Below are 26,949 nucleotides of genomic sequence, written 5' to 3'. Positions count from 1 at the left end.
GGGGAGAGTGTGTGTGTGTGGGGGGGGGAGAGTGTGTGTGTGGGGGGGGAGAGTGTGTGTGTGGGGGGGGAGAGTGTGTGTGTGTGTGTGGGGGGGAGAGTGTGTGTGTGGGGGGGAGAGTGTGTGTGGGGGGGGGAGAGTGTGTGTGGGGGGGAGAGTGTGTGGGGGGGAGAGTGTGTGTGGGGGAGAGTGTGTGTGGGGGGGAGTGTGTGTGTGGGGGGAGAGTGTGTGTGGGGGGAGAGTGTGTGTGGGGGGGAGAGTGTGTGTGGGGGGGGAGAGTGTGTGTGGGGGGGGAGAGTGTGTGTGGGGGGGGGAGAGTGTGTGTGGGGGGGGAGAGTGTGTGTGGGGGGGAGAGTGTGTGGGGGGGGAGGGGAGTATGTGTGTGGGGGGGAGTGTGTGTGTGTGAGGGGGAGTGTGTGTGTGTGAGGGGGAGTGTGTGTGGGGGGAGTGTGAGGGGGGGGGGAGTGTGGTGTGTGAGGGGGGGAGTGTGTGTGTGGGGGGGAATGTATGTGTGGGGGGGAGTGTGTGTGTGTTGGGGGGGAGTGTGTGTGTGTGTGGGGGGGAGTGTGTGTGGGGGGGAGGGAGAGTGTGTGGGGGGGAGGGAGAGTGTGTGTGGGGGAGGGAGTGTGTGTGTGGGGGAGGGAGAGTGTGTGGGGGGGAGTGTGTGTGTGGGGGGGAGTGTGTGTGTGGGGGGGTGTGTGTGTGGGGGTGAGTGTGTGTGTGTGGGGGGGAGTGTGTGTGTGTGTGGGGGGGAGTGTGTGTGTGTGTGGGGGGGAGTGTGTGTCGGGGGGGAGAGTGTGTGGGGGGGAGGGAGAGTGTGTGGGGGGGAGGGAGAGTGTGTGTGGGGGAGGGAGAGTGTGTGTGGGGGAGGGAGAGTGTGTGTGGGGGAGTGTGTGTGGGGGAGTGTGTGTGGGGGGGGGGTGTGTGTGGGGGGGAGTGTGTGTGTGTGGGGGGAGTGTGTGTGTGTGGGGGGAGTGTGGGTGTGTGGGGGGGAGGTGTGTGTGTGGGGGGGAGGGAGAGTGTGTGTGGGGGGAGGTGTGTGTGTGGGGGGGAGAGTGTGTGTGGGGGGGAGAGTGTGTGTGGGGGGGAGTGTGTGTGGGGGGGGGGGGGGGAGAGTGTGTGTGGGGGGAGAGTGTGTGTGGGGGAGAGTGTGTGTGGGGGAGAGTGTGTGTGGGGGAGAGTGTGTGTGGGGGAGAGTGTGTGGGGGGGGAGAGTGTGTGGGGGGGAGAGTGTGTGTGTGGGGGGGGGTGTGGGGGGGGGGAGTGTGTGTGGGGGGGAGAGTGTGTGTGGGGAGGGGGGTGTGGGGGGGGGCAGAGTGTGTGTGGGGGGGAGTGTGTGTGGGGGGGAGTGTGTGTGGGGGGGGAGAGTGTGTGTGGGGGGAGAGTGTGTGTGGGGGAGAGTGTGTGTGGGGGAGAGTGTGTGTGGGGGAGAGTGTGTGGGGGGGGAGAGTGTGTGGGGGGGGAGAGTGTGTGTGTGGGGGGGGGGGTGTGGGGGGGGGGAGTGTGTGTGGGGGGGAGAGTGTGTGTGGGGAGGGGGGTGTGGGGGGGGGCAGAGTGTGTGGGGGGGGGGCAGAGTGTGTGGGGGGGGAGAGTGTGTGGGGGGGAGTGTGTGTGTGTGGGGGGAGTGTGTGTGGGGGGGAGAGTGTGTGTGTGTGGGGGGAGTGTGTGTGTGTGTGTGGGGAGGGAGAGTGTGTGGGGGGGGAGTGTGTGTGTGTGGGGGGGAGGGAGAGTGTGTGTGGGGGGGAGTGTGTGTGGGGAGGGGAGTGTGTGTGGGGGGGAGGGAGAGTGTGTGTGGGGGGGAGGGAGAGTGTGTGGGGGGGAGGGAGTGTGTGGGGGGGAGGGAGAGTGTATGGGGGGGAGGGAGTGTGTGTGGGGGAGTGTGTGTGGGTGGGAGAGTGTATGGGGGGAGTGTGTGTGTGAGGGGGGGAGTGTGTGAGGGGGGTGTGTGTGTGTGGGGGGGGGAGAGTGTGTGTGGGGGGGGGAGAGTGTGTGTGGGGGGGGGAGAGTGTGTGTGGGGGGGGGAGAGTGTGTGGGGGGGGAGAGTGTGTGGGGGGGGAGAGTGTGTGGGGGGGGGAGAGTGTGTGGGGGGGGGGGATAGTGTGTGTGGGGGGGAGAGTGTGTGTGGGGGGGAGAGTGTGTGTGGGGGGAGAGTGTGTGTGTGTGGGGGGGGGGAGTGTGTGTGTGTTTGGGGAGGGAGAGTGTGTGGGGGGAGAGTGTGTGGGGGGGGAGAGTGTGTGGGGGGGCAGAGTGTGTGGGGGGGAGAGTGTGTGTGGGGGAGAGTGTGTGTGGGGGGGAAAGAGTGTGGGGGGGAGAGTGTGTGTGTGTGGGGGGGAGTGTGTGTTTGTGTGGGGGGGAGTGTGTGTGTGGGGGGGGGGAGTGTGTGTGGGGTGGAGTGTGTGTGTTGGGGTGGAGTGTGTGTGTGTGGGGGGGAGAGTGTGTGTGGGGAGGAGAGTGTGTGTGTGGGGGGGGAGTGTGTGTGGGGGGGAGAGTGTGTGTGGGGGGGAGAGTGTGTGTGGGGGGGAGAGTGTGTGTGGGGGGGAGAGTGTGTGTGGGGGGGAGAGTGTGTGTGGGGGGGAGAGTGTGTGTGTGGGGGGGGTGGGAGGGGAGTGTGTGTGGGGGGGGGAGTGTGTGTGGGGGGGAGGAGTGTGTGTGTGTGTGTGGGGGGGAGGGAGTGTGTGTGTGTGTGGGGGGGGAGTGTGTGTGTGTGGGGGGGGAGACTGTGTGTGGGGGAGTGTGTGTGTGGGGGGGAGAGTGTGTGTGGGGGAGTGTGTGTGTGGGGGGGAGAGTGTATGGGGGGAAGTGTTTGTGTGGGGGGATTGTGTGTGTGTGGGGGGGGGAGAGTGTGTGTGTGGGGGGGGAGAGTGTGTGTGGGGGGGAGAGTGTGTGTGGGGGGGGGGAGAGTGTGTGTGTGGGGGGGAGAGTGTGTGCGGGGGGGAGAGTGTGTGCGGGGGGGAGAGTGTGTGCGGGGGGGAGAGTGTGTGCGGGGGGGAGAGTGTGTGCGGGGGGGAGAGTGTGTGCGGGGGGGAGAGTGTGTGCGGGGGGAGTGTGTGTGTGGGGGGGAGTGTGTGTGTTGCGGTGGAGTGTGTGTGTTGGGGTGGAGTGTGTGTGTTGGGGTGGAGTGTGTGTGTGTAGGGGGAGAGTGTGTGTGGGGAGGAGAGTGTGTGTGGGGGGGAGAGAGTGTGTGTGGGGGGGAGAGAGTGTGTGTGGGGGGGGGAGAGTGTGTGTGGGGGGGGGGAGTGTGTGTGTGGGGGGGAGAGAGTGTGTGTGTGGGGGGGAGAGAGTGTGTGTGTGGGGGGGAGAGAGTGTGTGTGTGGGGGGGAGAGAGTGTGTGTGGGGGGGGAGAGGGAGAGTGTGTGTGGGGGGAGTGTGTGTGGGGGGGAGAGGGAGAGTGTGTGTGTGGGGGGGAGGGAGTGTGTGTGTGGGGGGGAGGGAGAGTGTGTGTGGGGGAGTGTGTGTGTGTGGGGGGGAGAGTGTGTGTGTGGGGGGGAGAGTGTGTGTGTGGGGGGAGAGAGTGTGTGGGGGGGGAGAGAGTGTCTGGGGGGGAGAGAGTGTGTGGGGGGGAGAGAGTGTGTGGGGGGGAGAGAGTGTGTGGGGGGGGAGAGAGTGTGTGGGGGGGGGAGAGAGTGTGTGGGGGGGGGAGTGTGTGGGGGGGAGAGAGTGTGTGGGGGGAGAGAGTGTGTGGGGGGGAGAGTGTGTGGGGGGAGAGAGTGTGTGGGGGGGGAGAGTGTGTGGGGGGGAGAGTGTGTGTGGGGGGAGAGTGTGTGTGGGGGGGGGGGAGAGTGTGTGTGGGGGGGGGAGAGTGTGTGGGGGGGAGGGAGTGTGTGTGTGTGTGGGGGGGGGGGGAGGGAGTGTGTGTGTGTGGGGGGGGGGGAGTGTGTGTGTGTGTGGGGGGGAGACTGTGTGTGGGGGAGTGTGTGTGTGGGGGGGAGAGTGTGTGTGGGGGAGTGTGTGTGTGGGGGGGAGAGTGTATGGGGGGAAGTGTTTGTGTGGGGGGGGGAGTGTGTGTGTGTGTGGGGGGGGAGAGTGTGTGTGTGTGGGGGGGGAGAGTGTGTGTGTGTGGGGGGGGGAGAGTGTGTGTGTGTGGGGGGGGGGGAGAGTGTGTGTGTGTGGGGGGAGAGTGTGTGGGGGGGGGAGAGTGTGTGTGGGGGGGAGAGTGTGTGTGGGGGGTGGAGAGTGTGTGTGGGGGGTGGAGAGTGTGTGTGGGGGGTGGAGTGTGTGTGGGGGGGGGAGAGTGTGTGTGGGGGGGAGTGTGTGCGGGGGGGAGAGTGTGTGCGGGGGGGAGTGTGTGTGTGTGGCGGTGGAGTGTGTGTGTTGGGGTGGAGTGTGTGTGTGTGGGGGGGAGAGTGTGTGTGGGGAGGAGAGTGTGTGTGGGGGGGAGAGAGTGTGTGTGTGGGGGGGGGAGAGTGTGTGTGTGGGGGGGAGAGAGTGTGTGTGGGGGGGGAGTGAGTGTGTGTGGGGGGGGAGAGGGAGAGTGTGTGTGGGGGGGTGTGTGTGTGGGGGGGAGAGGGAGAGTGTGTGTGTGGGGGGGAGGGAGTGTGTGTGTGGGGGGGAGGGAGAGTGTGTGTGGGGGAGTGTGTGTGTGGGGGGGGGGAGAGTGTGTGTGTGGGGGGGAGAGTGTCTGGGGGGGAGAGAGTGTCTGGGGGGGGAGAGTGTCTGGGGGGGAGAGAGTGTCTGGGGGGGAGAGAGTGTCTGGGGGGGAGAGAGTGTGTGGGGGGGGAGAGAGTGTGTGTGGGGGGGAGAGAGTGTGTGGGGGGAGAGAGTGTGTGGGGGGAGAGAGTGTGTGGGGGGAGAGAGTGTGTGGGGGGGGAGAGTGTGTGGGGGGGGAGTGTGTGGGGGGGGAGAGTGTGTGGGGGGGAGAGTGTGTGTGGGGGGGGGGGAGAGTGTGTGGGGGGGAGAGTGTGTGTGGGGGGGAGAGTGTGTGTGGGGGGGAGAGTGTGTGGGGGGGGGAGAGTGTGTGGGGGGGAGAGTGTGTGTGTGTGGGGGGGGAGAGTGTGTGTGTGGGGGGGAGAGTGTGTGTTTGTGGGGAGTGTGTGTGTGTGTGTGTGTGTCTGGGGAGGGGGAGAGTGTGTGGGGAGGGGTAGAGTGTGTGTGTGTGTGGGGAGGGGTAGTGTGTGTGTGGGAGGGGTAGTGTGTGTGTGGGGAGGGGGAGAGTGTGTGTGGGGAGGGGGAGAGTGTGTGTGGGGAGGGGGAGAGTGTGTGTGGGGGGGAGAGAGTGTGTGTGGGGGGGAGTGTGTGTGTGTGGGGGGGGGGAGAGTGTGTGGGGGGGGGAGAGTGTGTGGGGGGGAGAGTGTGTGTGTGTGTGTGGGGGGAGAGTGTGTGTGGGGGGGAGAGTGTGTGTGTGGGGGGGGGAGTGTGTGTGTGTGGGGGGGAGAGTGTGTGTGTGGGGGGGAGAGTGTGTGTGTGGGGGGGAGAGAGTGTGTGGGGGGGAGAGAGTGTCTGGGGGGGAGAGAGTGTGTGGGGGGGAGAGAGTGTGTGGGGGGGAGAGAGTGTGTGGGGGGGGAGAGAGTGTGTGGGGGGGGAGAGAGTGTGTGGGGGGGGGAGTGTGTGGGGGGGAGAGAGTGTGTGGGGGGAGAGAGTGTGTGGGGGGGAGAGTGTGTGGGGGGGAGAGAGTGTGTGGGGGGGGAGAGTGTGTGGGGGGGAGAGTGTGTGTGGGGGGGAGAGTGTGTGTGGGGGGGGGAGAGAGTGTGTGTGGGGGGGGGAGAGTGTGTGGGGGGGAGGGAGTGTGTGTGTGTGTGGGGGGGGGGGAGGGAGTGTGTGTGTGTGGGGGGGGGGAGTGTGTGTGTGTGTGGGGGGGAGACTGTGTGTGGGGGAGTGTGTGTGTGGGGGGGAGAGTGTGTGTGGGGGAGTGTGTGTGTGGGGGGGGAGAGTGTATGGGGGGAAGTGTTTGTGTGGGGGGGGAGTGTGTGTGTGTGTGGGGGGGGAGAGTGTGTGTGTGTGGGGGGGGAGAGTGTGTGTGTGTGGGGGGGGGAGAGTGTGTGTGTGTGGGGGGGGGGAGAGTGTGTGTGTGTGGGGGGAGAGTGTGTGTGGGGGGGAGAGTGTGTGTGGGGGGGAGAGTGTGTGTGGGGGGGTGGAGAGTGTGTGTGGGGGGTGGAGAGTGTGTGTGGGGGGTGGAGTGTGTGTGGGGGGGGGAGAGTGTGTGTGGGGGGGAGTGTGTGCGGGGGGAGAGTGTGTGCGGGGGGAGTGTGTGTGTGTGGCGGTGGAGTGTGTGTGTTGGGGTGGAGTGTGTGTGTGTGGGGGGGGAGAGTGTGTGTGGGGAGGAGAGTGTGTGTGGGGGGGAGAGAGTGTGTGTGTGGGGGGGGGAGAGTGTGTGTGTGGGGGGGAGAGAGTGTGTGTGGGGGGGGAGTGAGTGTGTGTGGGGGGGGGAGAGGGAGAGTGTGTGTGGGGGGGTGTGTGTGTGGGGGGGAGAGGGAGAGTGTGTGTGTGGGGGGGAGGGAGTGTGTGTGTGGGGGGGAGGGAGAGTGTGTGTGGGGGAGTGTGTGTGTGTGGGGGGGAGAGTGTGTGTGTGGGGGGGAGAGTGTCTGGGGGGGAGAGAGTGTCTGGGGGGGAGAGAGTGTCTGGGGGGGAGAGAGTGTCTGGGGGGGAGAGAGTGTCTGGGGGGGAGAGAGTGTGTGGGGGGGGAGAGAGTGTGTGGGGGGGGAGAGAGAGTGTGTGGGGGAGAGAGAGTGTGTGGGGGGGGAGAGTGTGTGGGGGGGAGAGAGTGTGTGGGGGGAGAGAGTGTGTGGGGGGAGAGAGTGTGTGGGGGGAGAGAGTGTGTGGGGGGGGAGAGTGTGTGGGGGGGGAGTGTGTGGGGGGGGAGAGTGTGTGGGGGGGAGAGTGTGTGTGGGGGGGGGGAGAGTGTGTGGGGGGGAGAGTGTGTGTGGGGGGGAGAGTGTGTGTGGGGGGGAGAGTGTGTGGGGGGGGAGAGTGTGTGGGGGGGAGAGTGTGTGTGTGTGGGGGGGGGAGAGTGTGTGTGTGGGGGGGAGAGTGTGTGTTTGTGGGGAGTGTGTGTGTGTGTGTGTGTGTCTGGGGAGGGGGAGAGTGTGTGGGGAGGGGTAGAGTGTGTGTGTGTGTGGGGAGGGGTAGTGTGTGTGTGGGGAGGGGTAGTGTGTGTGTGGGGAGGGGGAGAGTGTGTGTGGGGAGGGGGAGAGTGTGTGTGGGGAGGGGGAGAGTGTGTGTGGGGGGGAGAGAGTGTGTGTGGGGGGGAGTGTGTGTGTGGGGGGGAGAGAGTGTGTGCGTGTGGGGGGGAGAGAGTGTGTGGGGGGGAAGTGTGTGTGTGGGGGGGGGAGAGTGTGTGTGTGTGTGGGGGGGGAGAGTGTGCGTGTGGGGGGAGAGTGTGTGTGTGGGGGGGAGAGTGTGTGTGGGGGGGAGAGTGTGTGTGGGGGGGAGTGTGTGTGTGGGGGGGAGAGAGTGTGTGCGTGTGGGGGGGAGAGAGTGTGTGGGGGGGAAGTGTGTGTGTGGGGGGGGGAGAGTGTGTGTGTGTGTGGGGGGGGAGAGTGTGCGTGTGGGGGGAGAGTGTGTGTGTGGGGGGGAGAGTGTGTGTGGGGGGGAGAGTGTGTGTGGGGGGGAGAGTGTGTGTGGGGGGGAGAGTGTGTGTGGGGGGGAGTGTGTGTGTGGGGGGGAGAGTGTGTGTGGGGGGGGAGGGGAATGTGTGTGTGGGGGGGGGGAGTGTGTGTGGGGGGGAGGGAGTGTGTGTGTGTGTGTGGGGGGGAGGGAGTGTGTGTGTGTGTGGGGGGGGAGTGTGTGTGTGTGTGGGGGAGACTGTGTGTGTGTGGGGGGGAGACTGTGTGTGTGTGGGGGGGGAGAGTGTGTGGGGGAGTGTGTGTGTGGGGGGGGAGAGTGTATGGGGGGAAGTGTTTGTGTGGGGGGGGAGTGTGTGTGTGTGGGGGGGGGAGAGTGTGTGTGTGGGGGGGGGAGAGTGTGTGTGTGGGGGGGGAGAGTGTGTGTGTGGGGGGGGGAGAGTGTGTGTGTGGGGGGGGAGAGTGTGTGTGGGGGGGAGAGTGTGTGTGGGGGGGAGAGTGTGTGTGGGGGGGAGAGTGTGTGTGGGGGGGAGAGTGTGTGCGGGGGGGAGAGTGTGTGCGGGGGGGAGAGTGTGTGCGGGGGGGAGAGTGTGTGCGGGGGGGAGTGTGTGTGTTGGGGTGGAGTGTGTGTGTTGGGGTGGAGTGTGTGTGTGTGGGGGGGAGAGTGTGTGTGTGGGGAGGAGAGTGTGTGTGGGGGGGAGAGAGTGTGTGTGGGGGGGAGAGAGTGTGTGTGGGGGGGGAGAGTGTGTGTGTGGGGGGGAGAGAGTGTGTGGGGGGGGGAGTGGGAGAGTGTGTGTGGGGGGGAGTGTGTGGGGGGGGAGAGTGTATGGGGGGAAGTGTTTGTGTGGGGGGGGAGTGTGTGTGTGTGTGGGGGGGAGAGTGTGTGTGTGGGGGGGGAGAGTGTGTGTGGGGGGGAGAGTGTGTGTGGGGGGGAGTGTGTGTGTGGGGGGGAGAGTGTGTGTGGGGGGGGAGAGTGTGTGTGGGGGGGGAGAGTGTGTGCGGGGGGGAGAGTGTGTGTGTTGGGGTGGAGTGTGTGTGTGTGGGGGGGAGAGTGTGTGTGGGGAGGAGAGTGTGTGTGGGGGGGAGAGAGTGTGTGTGGGGGGGGGGAGAGTGTGTGTGTGGGGGGGAGAGTGTGTGTGGGGGGGGGAGTGGGAGAGTGTGTGTGCGGGGGAGTGTGTATGGGGGGGGGAGGGAGAGTGTGTGTGTGGGGGGGAGGGAGTGTGTGTGTGGGGGGGAGGGAGTGTGTGTGTGGGGGGGAGGGAGAGTGTGTGTGGGGGAGTGTGTGTGTGTGGGGGGGGGAGAGTGTGTGTGGGGGGGGGGAGAGAGTGTGGGGGGAGAGAGTGTCTGGGGGGGAGAGAGTGTCTGGGGGGGAGAGAGTGTCTGGGGGGGAGAGAGTGTGTGGGGGGGAGAGAGTGTGTGGGGGGGAGAGAGTGTGTGGGGGGGAGAGAGTGTGTGGGGGGGAGAGTGTGTGTGGGGGGGAGAGAGTGTGTGGGGGGGAGAGAGTGTGTGGGGGGGAGAGAGTGTGTGGGGGGGAGAGAGTGTGTGGGGGGGAGAGAGTGTGTGGGGGGGAGAGAGTGTGTGGGGGGGAGAGAGTGTGTGGGGGGGAGAGAGTGTGGGGGGGAGAGAGTGTGTGGGGGGGAGAGAGTGTGTGGGGGGGAGAGAGTGTGTGGGGGGGAGAGAGTGTGTGGGGAGAGAGAGTGTGTGGGGGGGAGAGTGTGGGGGGGAGAGTGTGGGGGGGAGAGTGTGTGGTGGGGGAGAGTGTGTGGGGGGGAGAGTGTGTGTGTGTGTGGGGGGAGAGTGTGTGTGTGGGGGGGAGTGTGTGTGTGGGGGGGGGAGTGTGTGTGGGGGGGGGGGAGAGTGTGTGTGGGGGGGGGAGAGTGTGTGTTTGTGGGGAGAGTGTGTGTGTGTGTCTGGGGAGGGGGAGAGTGTGTGGGGAGGGGTAGAGTGTGTGTGTGTGGGGAGGGGGAGAGTGTGTGTGGGGAGGGGGAGAGTGTGTGTGGGGGGGAGAGAGTGTGTGTGGGGGGGAGAGAGTGTGTGGGGGGGGAAGAGAGTGTGTGTGTGGGGGGGGAGAGTGTGTGTGTGGGGGGGAGAGAGTGTGTGTGTGGGGGGGGAGAGAGTGTGTGGGGGGGGAAGAGTGTGTGTGTGGGGGGGGGGAGAGAGTGTGTGTGTGGGGGGGGAGTGTGTGTGGGGGGGGGGAGAGTGTGTGGGGGGGGAGAGTGTGTGGGGGGGAGAGTGTGTGTGTGGGGGGGGGGAGAGTGTGTGGGGGGGGGAGAGTGTGTGGGGGGGAGAGTGTGTGTGTGTGTGTGGGGGGAGAGTGTGTGTGGGGGGGAGAGTGTGTGTGTGGGGGGGGGAGTGTGTGTGTGTGGGGGGGAGAGTGGGTGTGTGGGGGGGGAGAGTGTGTGTTTGTGGGGAGTGTGTGTGTGTGTGTGTCTGGGGAGGGGGAGAGTGTCTGGGGGGGGAGAGAGTGTGTGTGTGGGGGGGGAGAGTGTGTGTGTGGGGGGGGAGAGAGTGTGTGTGGGGGGGAAGAGAGTGTGTGTGGGGGGGAAGAGAGTGTGTGTGGGGGGGGAGAGAGTGTGTGTGGGGGGGAGAGAGTGTGTGTGGGGGGGGGAGAGAGTGTGTGTGTGGGGGGGAGTGTGTGTGTGGAGGGGGAGAGTGTGTGGGGGGGAGAGTGTGTGTGTGGGGGGGGAGTGTGTGTGTGTGGGGGGGAGAGTGTGTGTGTGGGGGGGGGAGAGTGTGTGTTTGTGGGGAGTGTGTGTGTGTGTGTGTGTGTGTGTGTGTCTGGGGAGGGGGAGAGTGTCTGGGGAGGGGGAGAGTGTGTGGGGAGGGGTAGAGTGTGTGTTTGTGGGGAGGGGTAGTGTGTGTGTGTGTGGGGAGGGGGAGAGTGTGTGTGGGGAGGGGGAGAGTGTGTGGGGGGGGGAGAGAGTGTGTGTGGGGGGGAGAGAGTGTGTGTGTGGGGGGAGAGAGTGTGTGTGTGTGTGGGGGGAGAGTGTGTGTGGGGGGGAGAGAGTGTGTGTGGGGGGGAGAGAGAGTGTGTGGGGGGGGGGAGAGTGTGTGTGGGGGGGAGAGAGTGTGTGTGTGGGGGAGAGAGAGTGTGTGTGGGGGGGGAGAGTGTGTGTGGGGGGGGGAGAGAGTGTGTGTGGGGGGGGGAGAGAGTGTGTGTGGGGGGGGAGTGTGTGTGTGTGGGGGGGAGAGTGTGTGTGTGGGGGGGGAGAGTGTGTGTTTGTGGGGAGTGTGTGTGTGTGTGTGTGTGTGTGTGTGTCTGGGGAGGGGGAGAGTGTCTGGGGAGGGGGAGAGTGTGTGGGGAGGGGTAGAGTGTGTGTTTGTGGGGAGGGGTAGTGTGTGTGTGTGTGTGTGGGGAGGGGGAGAGTGTGTGTGGGGAGGGGGAGAGTGTGTGGGGGGGGGAGAGAGTGTGTGTGGGGGGGAGAGAGTGTGTGTGTGGGGGGGAGAGAGTGTGTGTGTGTGGGGGGAGAGTGTGTGTGGGGGGGAGAGAGTGTGTGTGGGGGGGAGAGAGTGTGTGTGGGGGGGAGAGAGAGTGTGTGGGGGGGGGGGAGAGTGTGTGTGGGGGGGAGAGAGTGTGTGTGTGGGGGAGAGAGAGTGTGTGTGGGGGGGGGAGAGTGTGTGTGGGGGGGGGAGAGAGTGTGTGTGGGGGGGGGGAGAGAGTGTGTGTGGGGGGGGAGAGAGTGTGTGTGTGGGGGGGAGAGAGTGTGTGTGGGGGGGGAGAGAGTGTGTGTGGGGGGGAAGAGAGTGTGTGTGGGGGGGGAGAGTGTGTGGGGGGGGAGAGAGTGTGTGTGTGTGGGGGGGGAGTGTGTGTGTGGGGGGGCGAAGAGTGTGTGTGTGGGGGGGAGAGTGTGTGTGTTGGGGGGTGTGTGTGTGGTGGGGTGGAGAGTGTGTGTGGGGGGGGGGGAGTGTGTGTATCAGTGGCTGTGTGTGTATGTGTCTGTGCAGGCCAGCAGTGACTGTGTGGGTGTCTGTGCGTGGTCAGTGTCTTTGTTGGTCAGTCTGTGTGAGTGTCTGTAGGTCAGTGGCTGTGTGCGTCTGTGCAGGTCAGAGAGAGAATGGAGGGGGGGAGAGGGAGATGGGGGGGGGGAGAGAGAGAAGAGGGGATTGAGAGAATGGGGGTAGGGAGAATGGGGGAGGGTGAGAGAAAATGGGGGGGGGAGTAGAGAGAGAATGAGGGACAAGGCCGCCAACAGGGGGGTCTGCCGAGGTTGGCGTCCCGGGCCCGGTGAGTCAGTCAACCACCCTCTCTCTCTCTCACCCATCCTCCCATCCCCTCTCTGTCACCCTCTCTCAGTCTGTCACCCTCTCTCAGTCTGTCACCCTCTCTCAGTCTGTCACCCTCTCTCAGTCTGTCACCCTCTCTCAGTCTGTCACCCTCTCTCAGTCTGTCACCCTCTCTCAGTCTGTCACCCTCTCTCAGTCTGTCACCCTCTCTCAGTCTGTCACCCTCTCTCAGTCTGTCACTGTGACAGGGTGAAGTCAACCCCCATCAGTTATGCCTGGGAGATATGTCTGAGTGCTTCATCCAGCACTCATAAGGGTTAACTCAGGTGGAAGCTAGGTAATCAGGATGTAAGCTGACACCTGAGAAGCAGCAAGGTATAAGAGGATGTTGTGACTGGCAGTAGCTGCCTGCCCTAGACCAGAGCACATGGCTATATGTGCTGCTAGCCAGACGGATACATCAAGCTAACTACTGCAACCAAAGTAAGAGACTTGTTCATTTGTTTTTCCTGACTGCTTAAAAGACACTTACGGTTTGGTTATGGTTTAGCCAGCCAGCCTGCTAGATAGGCCTGGTGTGTTAGTCAGTCCTCCCAATGTGGAGCAGGATTTGTTTTGTTTAAAGGGACAGTGTACCTGCATGTTATGTATGCTGTGGAGAAATAAAGCCACTGAACGTTTTCATTATCCTGAAACTATACGTGTGGACTCTTCCCTGACCTCGGCTACAGGCCGTCCTGCCACAGTCACCCTCTCTCAGTCTGTCACCCTCTCTCAGTCTGTCACCCTCTCTCAGTCTGTCACCCTCTCTCAGTCTGTCACCCTCTCTCTGTCTGTCACCCTCTCTCTGTCTGTCACCCTCTCTCTGTCTGTCACCCTCTCTCTGTCTGTCACCCTCTCTCTGTCTGTCACCCTCTCTCTGTCTCTCAACCTCACCCACTCTTTCTGTTTTATCTTAACTGCCCTATATCTTCACCGAAATAACCTATTCTGCTTTCTTCCAGATCTGACTCTCAAGTTTCATACGGGGGACATCGGAAGACAGGTAGGGAACACCTCCCCTCCAGTATAGTACCTTGAGGGATTGCGGATCAGGTAAGATCCCAGGCGGGATTGCTGCTTTGGAAATTGTTAAGAGGGGGCATCCTGACACTGGTTAATGGGTTCAGAAGTCATTCACATCTGGCTTTTTTTTTTTGTTCGGTTAGTGAGGCGCACACACACACACACACACACACAACTTTTCAAAATAAACCTACGTTTCTATGAAAATTGAAGTTTTTGTTTTTTTGCGGCCCACATAAACTTAAACCTTGTTTATTTGGTCCATGTTAGCCTTTGAGTTTGATATGCTTGCTGTAGAGAGAGAATAGTATGAGCAGAGTGTAATGACCTCTGTCTTTGGCAGCATGGGAGGTCATTAGTTATTTTAGTCAGGGCTGTTTCAGTGGAGTGAGCAGTGCGGAAGCCAGATTGTAAAGGGTCTAGGAGAGAATAGGTGTTGAGAAAATGGAGCAAGCGAGAGATTACAAGATGTCAAGGAGTTTAGAGGCAAAAGGCAGGAGGGAGACAGGTCGATAGTTAGAAGGACAGGTAGGGTCACGCTTGCTGTTTTTGAGTAATGGTATTGCTTGCATGTTTGAAGGAGAAAAGGTACCAGAGTAGAGGAAGGAGTTAAAAATGTGTGTGAGCGTAGTGATTATAGTAGGAGCAAGAGGTTTTAGGAGATGGGAGGGAATGGGGTCAAGAGGGCAAGTGGTAGAGGGAGAGGATGAGATCAGCACTGACACATCCTCCTCCGAGATAGTGGAAAAAGAGACAAGGAAGGCAAGGGGGTGTTCTGATGTATGGATTCCACCTTTTACTTCAAATTGTCAGCAAAGTCCAGAGGTGAGATGGAGGAAGAAGCAGCTGAGGCTGGTATGAGTAGGGAGTCAAAGACAGAGAAGAGTCGGTGTGGGTTAGACTCGTGCATGTTGATTAGTGAAGAAAAGTAGGTTTGTTTAGCCTGAGAGAGGGCAGAGTTGAAACAGGGTAGTGTGTATGTGTATGTATATATGTATATTTTTTTAAATTATGTTTATACTTTGAAGGGGATTCAGCAAGTGCTTGTATAGCTAGAATTCCCCCTTCCCATCACATTAAAGGTTCTCTGAATATAAATACCCCTTGTGCGCACCGTCACGTCTCAGACAGGTCTGCCTTTCCTCATATTTTAGCATACAGTGCTTCCCCTCTAGCCAGGGATTCTGGGAATTGACATGCAAATGAGCACATAGCGCCACCTTTTGCTTCAAATCCATTGTAACATGGATCCCTATAAAAGTGTATTCCTGCCGCGTTACACAGCTTTTCAGCACAGCCTGGGTACAGAAGTGCAGAGCCAGTAACCTACTCACAGACAGCTCTTTCCACCTCAGTGTCAGCCTGGTTACACGGGCTTTGCGATGTGAAGTTGGTATAGGTTTTAACCACACATAGGGTCTCTGACAGGGTGGGGTAAGGGTAAAATAAAACCCCAACACTTTATTTACAAACCCTTCCTAATTAAGAGGTCCCTAAGAAATTCAACTGTCCGACTATTCCGGTTTGCACCTTTAAAGTTATAGGATCGAGGTTACACAACAGTTGTGGCTCAGATCTTTCGCTTTTATTTATAGGGCGAGGACTAGGGCGACGCGTCAGTCCTCTCTTTACGCTGTTCTCCTTCCTCTATTTATACGGTTAGGTTTTGGGGGTCACCTTTAACATTTGGGGGTCAGTCCTCTGCAGTCGTTACACTCCTCTTTCTGAAAGTTGCAGCGTCGGGTTGAGATTAGGGGGTGACAAAACATTTGGGGGCTCCCTCCCCCTCTCGGTGTTAGGGTTGGGGCGCCACCGCCGATTTACGGCTCAGTTCTCCGATGACGTCTTTCCACTCTGCCCGCTTCCGAGTGACGTATTGTGGGGTGATGCTCTGCAGGATCAGATCATCGCACCCCCGCAGGTGCTGCTCACACAGCGCCTCTGCCACGCACACCACATACATGCCACAATCGTAGCCGTTGTGCTGGGCGGGGGCCCTCTCCTCCCGGAAGCCTCCGTCACCCTCCAGTAGGGCGCTTAGATTTCGGGCCATGAGCCTGGCGTGGTGGGCGTTGGTGCCGGGCGCCGAGTCGTAATGGAGGAAGCCAGGGGGGCGACGTACGTAAGCGAGGAGGCTCCAGTGAGACCCCCCGGCCTCGGGGCCGGAGTTATCGTTGACCGGCAGCAGGATGAGGTCTTTGCAGGGCAAAGCCAGCGGCTCGAGGAACGCAGCCGCCTCGTCCCTGCAGCACTTCGTGAACTGACTCACCTCGGGGCTGAGGAAGGCGACTCGCTCGGACAGGGGAGGAGACAGAGAGGCGGCCAGGAACTCGAAGGCAAAGCCGATGACGTTATCATTGAGCCAGCGAGGGGGGTCAAGGAGAGAGACATCAGAGGAGCGCAAGAGGGAATCCCCGAAACTCAGCACCACCCGGTCCATCCTGCACCATACACAGAGCGTGTCAGGTTAAAACGCGGGGCGCTCGTCGGGTTATAGGCGGGCGTCCGTCAGGTTATAGCCACACAGCAGGGAACGCATCAGTATATATGCGTCAGGATAAAGGCAGGGCACACGTCAGTATATATGCGTCAGGATAAAGGCAGGGCACACGTCAGTATATATGCGTCAGGATAAAGGCAGGGCACACGTCAGTATATATGCGTCAGGATAAAGGCAGGGCACACGTCATTATATATGCGTGAGAATATAGGCAGGGAACACGTCAGTATATATGCGTCAGGATAAAGGCAGGGCACATGTCAGTATATATGCGTCAGGATATGGGCAGGGCACACGTCAGTATATATGCGTCAGGATATGGGCAGGGCACACGTCAGTATATATGCGTCAGGATATAGGCAGGGCACACGTCAGTATATATGCATTGGGATACGTGCAGGGCGCGCCAGGATACACGTGCATCACGATATGTGCCGGGCGCGCGTCAGTATATACGTGCATCACGATATGTGCAGGGCGCGCGTCAGTATATACGTGCATCACGATATGTGCAGGGTGCGCGTCAGTATATATATGCGTCAGGATAAAGGCAGGGCACACGTCAGTATATATGCAGGGCACAAGTCAGTATATATGTGTCAGGATATAGGCAGGGCACACGTCAGTATATATGCGTCAGGATATGGGCAAGGTACACGTCAGCATATATGCAGGGCACAAGTCAGTATATATGTGTCAGGATATAGGCAGGGCACACGTCAGTATATATGCGTGAGAATATAGGCAGGGAACATGTCAGTATATATGCGTCAGGATAAAGGCAGGGAACATGTCAGTATATATGCGTCAGGATAAAGGCAGGGAACACGTCAGTATATATGCGTGAGAATATAGGCAGGGAACATGTCAGTATATATGCGTCAGGATAAAGGCAGGGAACATGTCAGTATATATGCGTCAGGATAAAGGCAGGGAACACGTCAGTATATATGCATCAGGATATGGGCAGGGCACACGTCAGTATATATGCGTCAGGATATAGGCAGGGCACACGTCAGTATATATGCATTGGGATACGTGCAGGGCGCGCCAGGATACACGTGCATCACGATATGTGCCGGGCGCGCGTCAGTATATACGTGCATCACGATATGTGCAGGGCGCGCGTCAGTATATACGTGCATCACGATATGTGCAGGGTGCGCGTCAGTATATATATGCGTCAGGATAAAGGCAGGGCACACGTCAGTATATATGCAGGGCACAAGTCAGTATATATGTGTCAGGATATAGGCAGGGCACACGTCAGTATATATGCGTCAGGATATGGGCAAGGTACACGTCAGCATATATGCAGGGCACAAGTCAGTATATATGTGTCAGGATATAGGCAGGGCACACGTCAGTATATATGCGTCATGATATAGGCCGGGCACACGTCAGTATATATGCGTCAGGATAAAGGCAGGGCACACGTCAGTGTATATATGCGTCAGGATAAAGGCAGGGCACACGTTAGTATATATGCGTCAGGACATGGGCAGGGCACACGTCAGTATATATGCGTCATGATATAGGCCGGGCACACGTCAGTATATATGCGTCAGGATAAAGGCAGGGCACACGTCAGTATATATGCGTGAGAATATAGGCAGGGCACACGTCAGGATAAAGGCAGGGAACATGTCAGTATATATGCGTCAGGATATGGGCAGGGCACACGTCAGTATATATGCGTCAGGATATGAGTAGGGCACACGTCATTATATATGCGTGAGAATATAGGCAGGGCACACGTCAGTATATATGCGTCAGGATATAGGCAGGGCACACGTCAGTATATATGCGTCAGGATAAAGGCAGGGCACACGTCAGTATATATGCGTCAGGATAAAGGCAGGGCACACGTCAGTATATATGCGTCAGGATATAGGCAGGGCACACGTCAGTATATATGCGTCAGGATATAGGCAGGGCACACGTCATTATATATGCGTGAGAATATAGGCAGGGCACATGTCAGTATATATGCGTCAGTATATATGCGTCAGGATAAAGGCAGGGCACACGTCAGTATATATGCGTCAGGATAAAGGCAGGGCACACGTCAGTATATATGCGTCAGGATATAGGCAGGGCACACGTCAGTATATATGCGTCAGGATAAAGGCAGGGCACACGTCAGTATATATGCGTCAGGATATAGGCAGGGCACACGTCAGTATATATGCGTCAGGATAAAGGCAGGGCACACGTCAGTATATATGCGTCAGGATATAGGCAGGGCACACGTCAGTATATATGCGTCAGGATAAAGGCAGGGCACACGTCAGTATATATGCGTCAGGATATGGGCAGGGCACACGTCAGTATATATGCGTCAGGATATAGGCCGGGAACACGTCAGACTATATGCATCAGGATAAAGGCAGGGCACACCTCAGTATATATGCGTCAGGATATAGGCCGGGAACACGTCAGACTATATGCATCAGGATATAGGCAGGGTCCACGTCAGACTATATGCGTCAGGATAAAGGCAGGGAACACGTCAGTATATATGCGTCAGGATATGGGCAGGGCACACGTCAGTATATATGCGTCAGGATATAGGCAGGGCACACATCAGTATATATGCATTGGGATACGTGCAGGGCGCGCGCCAGGATACACGTGCATCCCGATATGTGCAGGGCGCGCGTCAGTATATACGTGCATCACGATATGTGCAAGGTGCGCGTCAGTATATATATGCGTCAGGATATGGGCAGGGCACACGTCAGTATATATGCGTCAGGATATAGGCAGGGCACACGTCAGTATATATGCATTGGGATACGTGCAGGGCGCGCCAGGATACACGTGCATCACGATATGTGCCGGGCGCGCGTCAGTATATACGTGCATCACGATATGTGCAGGGCGCGCGTCAGTATATACGTGCATCACGATATGTGCAGGGTGCGCGTCAGTATATATATGCGTCAGGATATGGGCAAGGTACACGTCAGCATATATGCAGGGCACAAGTCAGTATATATGTGTCAGGATATAGGCAGGGCACACGTCAGTATATATGCGTCATGATATAGGCCGGGCACACGTCAGTATATATGCGTCAGGATAAAGGCAGGGCACACGTCAGTGTATATATGCGTCAGGATAAAGGCAGGGCACACGTCAGTATATATGCGTCAGGACATGGGCAGGGCACACGTCAGTATATATGCGTCATGATATAGGCCGGGCACACGTCAGTATATATGCGTCAGGATAAAGGCAGGGCACACGTCAGTATATATGCGTGAGAATATAGGCAGGGCACACGTCAGGATAAAGGCAGGGAACATGTCAGTATATATGCGTCAGGATATGGGCAGGGCACACGTCAGTATATATGCGTCAGGATATGAGTAGGGCACACGTCATTATATATGCGTGAGAATATAGGCAGGGCACACGTCAGTATATATGCGTCAGGATATAGGCAGGGCACACGTCAGTATATATGCGTCAGGATAAAGGCAGGGCACACGTCAGTATATATGCGTCAGGATATAGGCAGGGCACACGTCATTATATATGCGTGAGAATATAGGCAGGGCACATGTCAGTATATATGCGTCAGTATATATGCGTCAGGATAAAGGCAGGGCACACGTCAGTATATATGTGTCAGGACAAAGGCAGGGCACACATCAGTATATATGCGTCAGGATATAGGCAGGGAACACGTCAGTATATATGCGTCAGGATAAAGGCAGGGCACACATCAGTATATATGCGTCAGGATATAGGCAGGGAACATGTCAGTATATATGCGTCAGGATATAGGCAGGGCACACGTCATTATATATGCGTGAGAATATAGGCCGGGCACACTTCAGTATATATGCGTCAGGATATAGGCAGGGAACATGTCAGTATATATGCGTCAGGATAAAGGCAGGGCACACGTCAGTATATATGCGTCAGGATATGGGCAGGGCACACGTCAGTATATATGCGTCAGGATATAGGCCGGGAACACGTCAGACTATATGCATCAGGATAAAGGCAGGGCACACCTCAGTATATATGCGTCAGGATATAGGCCGGGAACACGTCAGACTATATGCATCAGGATAAAGGCAGGGAACACGTCAGTATATATGCGTCAGGATATGGGCAGGGCACACGTCAGTATATATGCGTCAGGATATAGGCAGGGCACACATCAGTATATATGCATTGGGATACGTGCAGGGCGCGCGCCAGGATACACGTGCATCCCGATATGTGCAGGGCGCGCGTCAGTATATACGTGCATCACGATATGTGCAAGGTGCGCGTCAGTATATATATGCGTCAGGATATGGGCAGGGCACACGTCAGTATATATGCGTCATGATATGGGCAGGGCCCACGTCAGTATATATGCGTCATGATATAGGCCGGGCACACGTCAGTATATATGCGTCAGGATATGGGCAGGGCCCACGTCAGTATATATGCGTCATGATATAGGCCGGGCACACGTCAGTATATATGCGTCAGGATAAAGGCAGGGCACACGTCAGTATATATGCGTCCGGATAAAGGCATGGCACACGTCAGTATATATGCGTCAGGATATGGGCAGGGCACACGTCAGTATATATGCGTCAGGATATGGGCAGGGCACACGTCAGTATATATGCGTCAGGATATGGGCAGGGCACACGTCAGTATATATGCGTCAGGATATGGGCAGGGTACACGTCAGTATATATGCGTCAGGATATGGGCAGGGCACACGTCAGTATATATGCGTCAGGATATGGGCAGGGCACACGTCAGTATATATGCGTCAGGATATGGGCAGGGTACACGTCATCATATATGCAGGGCACAAGTCAGTATATATGTGTCAGGATATAGGCAGAGCACACGTCAGTATATATGCGTCATGATATAGGCCGGGCACACGTCAGTATATATGCGTCAGGATAAAGGCAGGGCACACGTCAGTGTATATATGCGTCAGGATAAAGGCAGGGCACACGTCAGTATATATGCGTCAGGACATGGGCAGGGCACACGTCAGTATATATGCGTCATGATAAAGGCAGGGCACACGTCAGTATATATGCGTGAGAATATAGGCAGGGCACACGTCAGGATAAAGGCAGGGAACATGTCAGTATATATGCGTCAGGATATGGGCAGGGCACACGTCAGTATATATGCGTCAGGATATGAGTAGGGCACACGTCATTATATATGCGTGAGAATATAGGCAGGGCACACGTCAGTATATATGCGTCAGGATATAGGCAGGGCACACGTCAGTATATATGCGTCAGGATAAAGGCAGGGAACACGTCAGTATATATGCGTCAGGATATAGGCAGGGCACACATCAGTATATATGCGTCAGGATATGAGCAGGGCACACGTCAGTATATATGCGTCAGGATAAAGGCAGGGCACACGTCAGTATATATGCGTCAGGATATGAGCAGGGCACACGTCAGTATATATGCGTCAGGATATAGGCCGGGCACACGTCAGTATATATGCGTCAGGATAAAGGCAGGGCACACGTCAGTGTATATATGCGTCAGGATAAAGGCAGGGCACACGTCAGTATATATGCGTCAGGACATGGGCAGGGCACACGTCAGTATATATGCGTCATGATAAAGGCAGGGCACACGTCAGTATATATGCGTGAGAATATAGGCAGGGCACACGTCAGGATAAAGGCAGGGAACATGTCAGTATATATGCGTCAGGATATGGGCAGGGCACACGTCAGTATATATGCGTCAGGATATGAGTAGGGCACACGTCATTATATATGCGTGAGAATATAGGCAGGGCACACGTCAGTATATATGCGTCAGGATATAGGCAGGGCACACGTCATTATATATGCGTGAGAATATAGGCAGGGCACACGTCAGTATATATGCGTCAGGATAAAGGCAGGGCACACGTCAGTATATATGCGTCAGGATAAAGGCCGGGCACACATCAGTATATATGCGTCAGGATATAGGCAGGGCACACATCAGTATATATGCGTCAGGATATGGGCAGGGCACACGTCAGTATATATGCGTCAGGATAAAGGCAGGGCACACGTCAGTATATATGCGTCAGGATAAAGGCAGGGCACACCTCAGTATATATGCGTCAGGATAAAGGCCGGGAACACGTCAGTATATATGCGTCAGGATATGGGCAGGGCACACCTCAGTATATATGCGTCAGGATAAAGGCCGGGAACACGTCAGTATATATGCGTCAGGATATGGGCAGGGCACATGTCAGTATATATGCGTCAGGATATAGGCAGGGAACACGTCAGTATATATGCGTCAGGATAAAGGCAGGGCACACGTCAGTATATATGCGTCAGGATATGGGCAGGGCACACGTCAGTATATATGCGTCAGGATATGAGTAGGGCACACGTCAGTATATATGCGTCAGGATAAAGGCAGGGCACACGTCAGTATATATGCGTCAGGATATGAGTAGGGCACACGTCAGTATATATGCGTCAGGATAAAGGCAGGGCACACGTCAGTATATATGCGTCAGGATATGAGCAGGGCACACGTCAGTATATATGCGTCAGGATAAAGGCCGGGCACACTTCAGTATATATGCGTCAGGATAAAGGCAGGGCACACGTCAGTATATATGCGTCAGGATATGGGCAGGGAACACGTCAGTATATATGCGTCAGGACAAAGGCAGGGCACACGTCAGTATATATGCGTCAGGATATGAGCAGGGCACACGTCAGTATATATGCGTCAGGATAAAGGCCGGGCACACTTCAGTATATATGCGTCAGGATAAAGGCAGGGCACACGTCAGTATATATGCGTCAGGACAAAGGCAGGGCACACGTCAGTATATATGCGTCAGGATAAAGGCAGGGCACACGTCATTATATATGCGTCAGGATAAAGGCAGGGAACACGTCAGTATATATGCGTCAGGATAAAGGCAGGGCACACGTCAGTATATATGCGTCAGGATATGAGTAGGGCACACGTCAGTATATATGCGTCAGGATAAAGGCAGGGCACACGTCAGTATATATGCGTCAGGATATGAGTAGGGCACACGTCAGTATATATGCGTCAGGATATAGGCAGGGCACACGTCAGTATATATGCGTCAGGATATGAGCAGGGCACACGTCAGTATATATGCGTCAGGATAAAGGCCGGGCACACTTCAGTATATATGCGTCAGGATATAGGCAGGGCACACATCAGTATATATGCGTCAGGATATAGGCAGGGCACACGTCATTATATATGCGTGAGAATATAGGCAGGGCACACATCAGTATATATGCGTCAGGATATAGGCAGGGCACACATCAGTATATATGCGTCAGGATATAGGCAGGGCACACATCAGTATATATGCGTCAGGATAAAGGCAGGGAACACGTCAGTATATATGCGTCAGGATAAAGGCAGGGCACACGTCAGTATATATGCGTCAGGATAAAGGCAGGGAACACGTCAGTATATATGCGTCAGGATACAGGCCGGGAACACGTCAGTATATATGCGTCAGGATAAAGGCAGGGCACACGTCAGTATATATGCGTCAGGATAAAGGCAGGGCACACGTCAGTATATATGCGTCAGGATAAAGGCAGGGCACACGTCAGTATATATGCGTCAGGATATAGGCAGGGCACACGTCAGTATATATGCGTCAGGATATAGGCAGGGCCCACGTCAGACTATATGCGTCAGGATAAAGGCAGGGCACACGTCAGTATATATGCGTCAGTATATATGCGTCAGGATAAAGGCAGGGCACACGTCAGTATATATGCGTCAGGATAAAGGCAGGGCACACGTCAGTATATATGCGTCAGGATATAGGCAGGGCACACGTCATTATATATGCGTCAGGATAAAGGCAGGGCACACGTCAGTATATATGCGTCAGGATATAGGCAGGGCACACGTCATTATATATGCGTGAGAATATAGGCAGGGCACACGTCAGTATATATGCGTCAGGATATGGGCAGGGCACACCTCAGTATATATGCGTCAGGATAAAGGCCGGGAACACGTCAGTATATATGCGTCAGGATATGGGCAGGGCACATGTCAGTATATATGCGTCAGGATATAGGCAGGGAACACGTCAGTATATATGCGTCAGGATAAAGGCAGGGCACACGTCAGTATATATGCGTCAGGATAAAGGCAGGGCACACGTCAGTATATATGCGTCAGGATATGAGTAGGGCACACGTCAGTATATATGCGTCAGGATAAAGGCAGGGCACACGTCAGTATATATGCGTCAGGATATGAGTAGGGCACACGTCAGTATATATGCGTCAGGATAAAGGCAGGGCACACGTCAGTATATATGCGTCAGGATATGAGCAGGGCACACGTCAGTATATATGCGTCAGGATAAAGGCCGGGCACACTTCAGTATATATGCGTCAGGATAAAGGCAGGGCACACGTCAGTATATATGCGTCAGGATATGGGCAGGGAACACGTCAGTATATATGCGTCAGGACAAAGGCAGGGCACACGTCAGTATATATGCGTCAGGATATGAGCAGGGCACACGTCAGTATATATGCGTCAGGATAAAGGCCGGGCACACTTCAGTATATATGCGTCAGGATAAAGGCAGGGCACACGTCAGTATATATGCGTCAGGACAAAGGCAGGGCACACGTCAGTATATATGCGTCAGGATAAAGGCAGGGCACACGTCAGTATATATGCGTCAGGATAAAGGCAGGGCACACGTCATTATATATGCGTCAGGATAAAGGCAGGGAACACGTCAGTATATATGCGTCAGGATAAAGGCAGGGCACACGTCAGTATATATGCGTCAGGATATGAGTAGGGCACACGTCAGTATATATGCGTCAGGATAAAGGCCGGGCACACTTCAGTATATATGCGTCAGGATAAAGGCAGGGAACACGTCAGTATATATGCGTCAGGATAAAGGCAGGGCACACGTCAGTATATATGCGTCAGGATATGAGTAGGGCACACGTCAGTATATATGCGTCAGGATAAAGGCAGGGCACACGTCAGTATATATGCGTCAGGATATGAGTAGGGCACACGTCAGTATATATGCGTCAGGATATAGGCAGGGCACACGTCAGTATATATGCGTCAGGATATGAGCAGGGAACACGTCAGTATATATGCGTCAGGACAAAGGCAGGGCACACGTCAGTATATATGCGTCAGGATATGAGCAGGGCACACGTCAGTATATATGCGTCAGGATAAAGGCCGGGCACACTTCAGTATATATGCGTCAGGATATGAGCAGGGCACACGTCAGTATATATGCGTCAGGATAAAGGCCGGGCACACGTCAGTATATATGCGTCAGGATAAAGGCCGGGCACACGTCAGTATATATGCGTCAGGATAAAGGCCGGGCACACTTCAGTATATATGCGTCAGGATAAAGGCAGGGCACACGTCAGTATATATGCGTCAGGATATAGGCAGGGCACACATCAGTATATATGCGTCAGGATATAGGCAGGGCACACATCAGTATATATGCGTCAGGATAAAGGCAGGGAACACGTCAGTATATATGCGTCAGGATAAAGGCAGGGCACACGTCAGTATATATGCGTCAGGATATAGGCAGGGAACACGTCAGTATATATGCGTCAGGATAAAGGCAGGGAACACGTCAGTATATATGCGTCAGGATAAAGGCAGGGAACACGTCAGTATATATGCGTCAGGATAAAGGCAGGGCACACGTCATTATATATGCGTCAGGATATAGGCAGGGAACACGTCAGTATATATGCGTCAGGATAAAGGCAGGGAACACGTCAGTATATATGCGTCAGGATACAGGCCGGGAACACGTCAGTATATATGCGTCAGGATAAAGGCAGGGCACACGTCAGTATATATGCGTCAGGATAAAGGCAGGGCACACGTCAGTATATATGCGTCAGGATAAAGGCAGGGCACACGTCAGTATATATGCGTCAGGATATAGGCAGGGCACACGTCAGTATATATGCGTCAGGATATAGGCAGGGCCCACGTCAGACTATATGCGTCAGGATAAAGGCAGGGCACACGTCAGTATATATGCGTCAGTATATATGCGTCAGGATAAAGGCAGGGCACACGTCAGTATATATGCGTCAGGATAAAGGCAGGGCACACGTCAGTATATATGCGTCAGGATATGGGCAGGGCACACGTCAGTATATATGCGTCAGGATAAAGGCAGGGCACACGTCAGTATATATGCGTCAGGATAAAGGCAGGGCACACGTCAGTATATATGCGTCAGGATAAAGGCAGGGCACACGTCAGTATATATGCGTCAGGATATGAGCAGGGAACACGTCAGTATATATGCGTCAGGATAAAGGCCGGGCACACGTCAGTATATATGCGTCAGGATATGAGCAGGGCACACGTCAGTATATATGCGTCAGGATAAAGGCAGGGCACACGTCAGTATATATGCGTCAGGATATGAGTAGGGCACACGTCAGTGTATATACGTCAGGATAAAGGCCGGGAACACGTCAGTATATATGCGTCAGGATATGAGTAGGGCACACGTCAGTATATATGCGTCAGGATATGAGTAGGGCACACGTCAGTATATATGCGTCAGGATATAGGCAGGGCACACATCAGTATATATGCGTCAGGATAAAGGCAGGGAACACGTCAGTATATATGCGTCAGGATAAAGGCAGGGAACACGTCAGTATATATGCGTCAGGATACAGGCAGGGAACACGTCAGTATATATGCGTCAGGATATAGGCAGGGAACACGTCAGTATATATGCGTCAGGATATAGGCAGGGAACACGTCAGTATATATGCGTCAGGATATAGGCAGGGAACACGTCAGTATATATGCGTCAGGATAAAGGCAGGGCACACGTCAGTATATATGCGTCAGGATAAAGGCAGGGAACACGTCAGTATATATGCGTCAGGATACAGGCCGGGAACACGTCAGTATATATGCGTCAGGATAAAGGCAGGGAACACGTCAGTATATATGCGTCAGGATACAGGCCGGGAACACGTCAGTATATATGCGTCAGGATAAAGGCAGGGCACACGTCAGTATATATGCGTCAGGATATGGGCAGGGCACACGTCAGTATATATGCGTCAGGATAAAGGCAGGGCACACGTCAGTATATATGCGTCAGGATAAAGGCAGGGCACACGTCAGTATATATGCGTCAGGATAAAGGCAGGGCACACGTCAGTATATATGCGTCAGGATATAGGCAGGGCACACGTCAGTATATATGCGTCAGGATATAGGCAGGGCCCACGTCAGACTATATGCGTCAGGATAAAGGCAGGGCACACGTCAGTATATATGCGTCAGTATATATGCGTCAGGATAAAGGCAGGGAACACGTCAGTATATATGCGTCAGGATAAAGGCAGGGAACACGTCAGTATATATGCGTCAGGATATGGGCAGGGCACACGTCAGTATATATGCGTCAGGATATAGGCAGGGCACACATCAGTATATATGCATTGGGATACGTGCAGGGCGCGCGCCAGGATACACGTGCATCCCGATATGTGCAGGGCGCGCGTCAGTATATACGTGCATCACGATATGTGCAAGGTGCGCGTCAGTATATATATGCGTCAGGATATGGGCAGGGCACA

The 26,949-nt window shown here is 56.3% G+C and overlaps 1 protein-coding gene across 2 annotated transcripts in view; it reads right to left on the bottom strand.

The window, feature by feature from the left end:
* Nucleotides 1-14,219: 14,219 nt before the first annotated feature.
* Nucleotides 14,220-26,949, bottom strand: part of SENP8 (SUMO peptidase family member, NEDD8 specific) — a 14,082-nt gene continuing 1,352 nt past the window's right edge. For both annotated transcript variants that reach the window (XM_075582370.1, XM_075582371.1), the window contains exon 2: nt 14,220-15,225. In XM_075582370.1, the coding sequence (XP_075438485.1) occupies nt 14,580-15,224 (645 nt within the window). In that variant the 5' untranslated portion in view covers nt 15,225 and the 3' untranslated portion in view covers nt 14,220-14,579. The remainder of the gene's footprint in view (nt 15,226-26,949) is intronic.

This window comes from Ascaphus truei, unplaced genomic scaffold (assembly GCF_040206685.1).
Source record: "Ascaphus truei isolate aAscTru1 unplaced genomic scaffold, aAscTru1.hap1 HAP1_SCAFFOLD_2298, whole genome shotgun sequence".
Lineage (NCBI taxonomy): Eukaryota > Metazoa > Chordata > Amphibia > Anura > Ascaphidae > Ascaphus > Ascaphus truei.
Note: the sequence above shows the minus strand (reverse complement) of the source record. Positions and strands in the feature narration are given on the sequence as shown.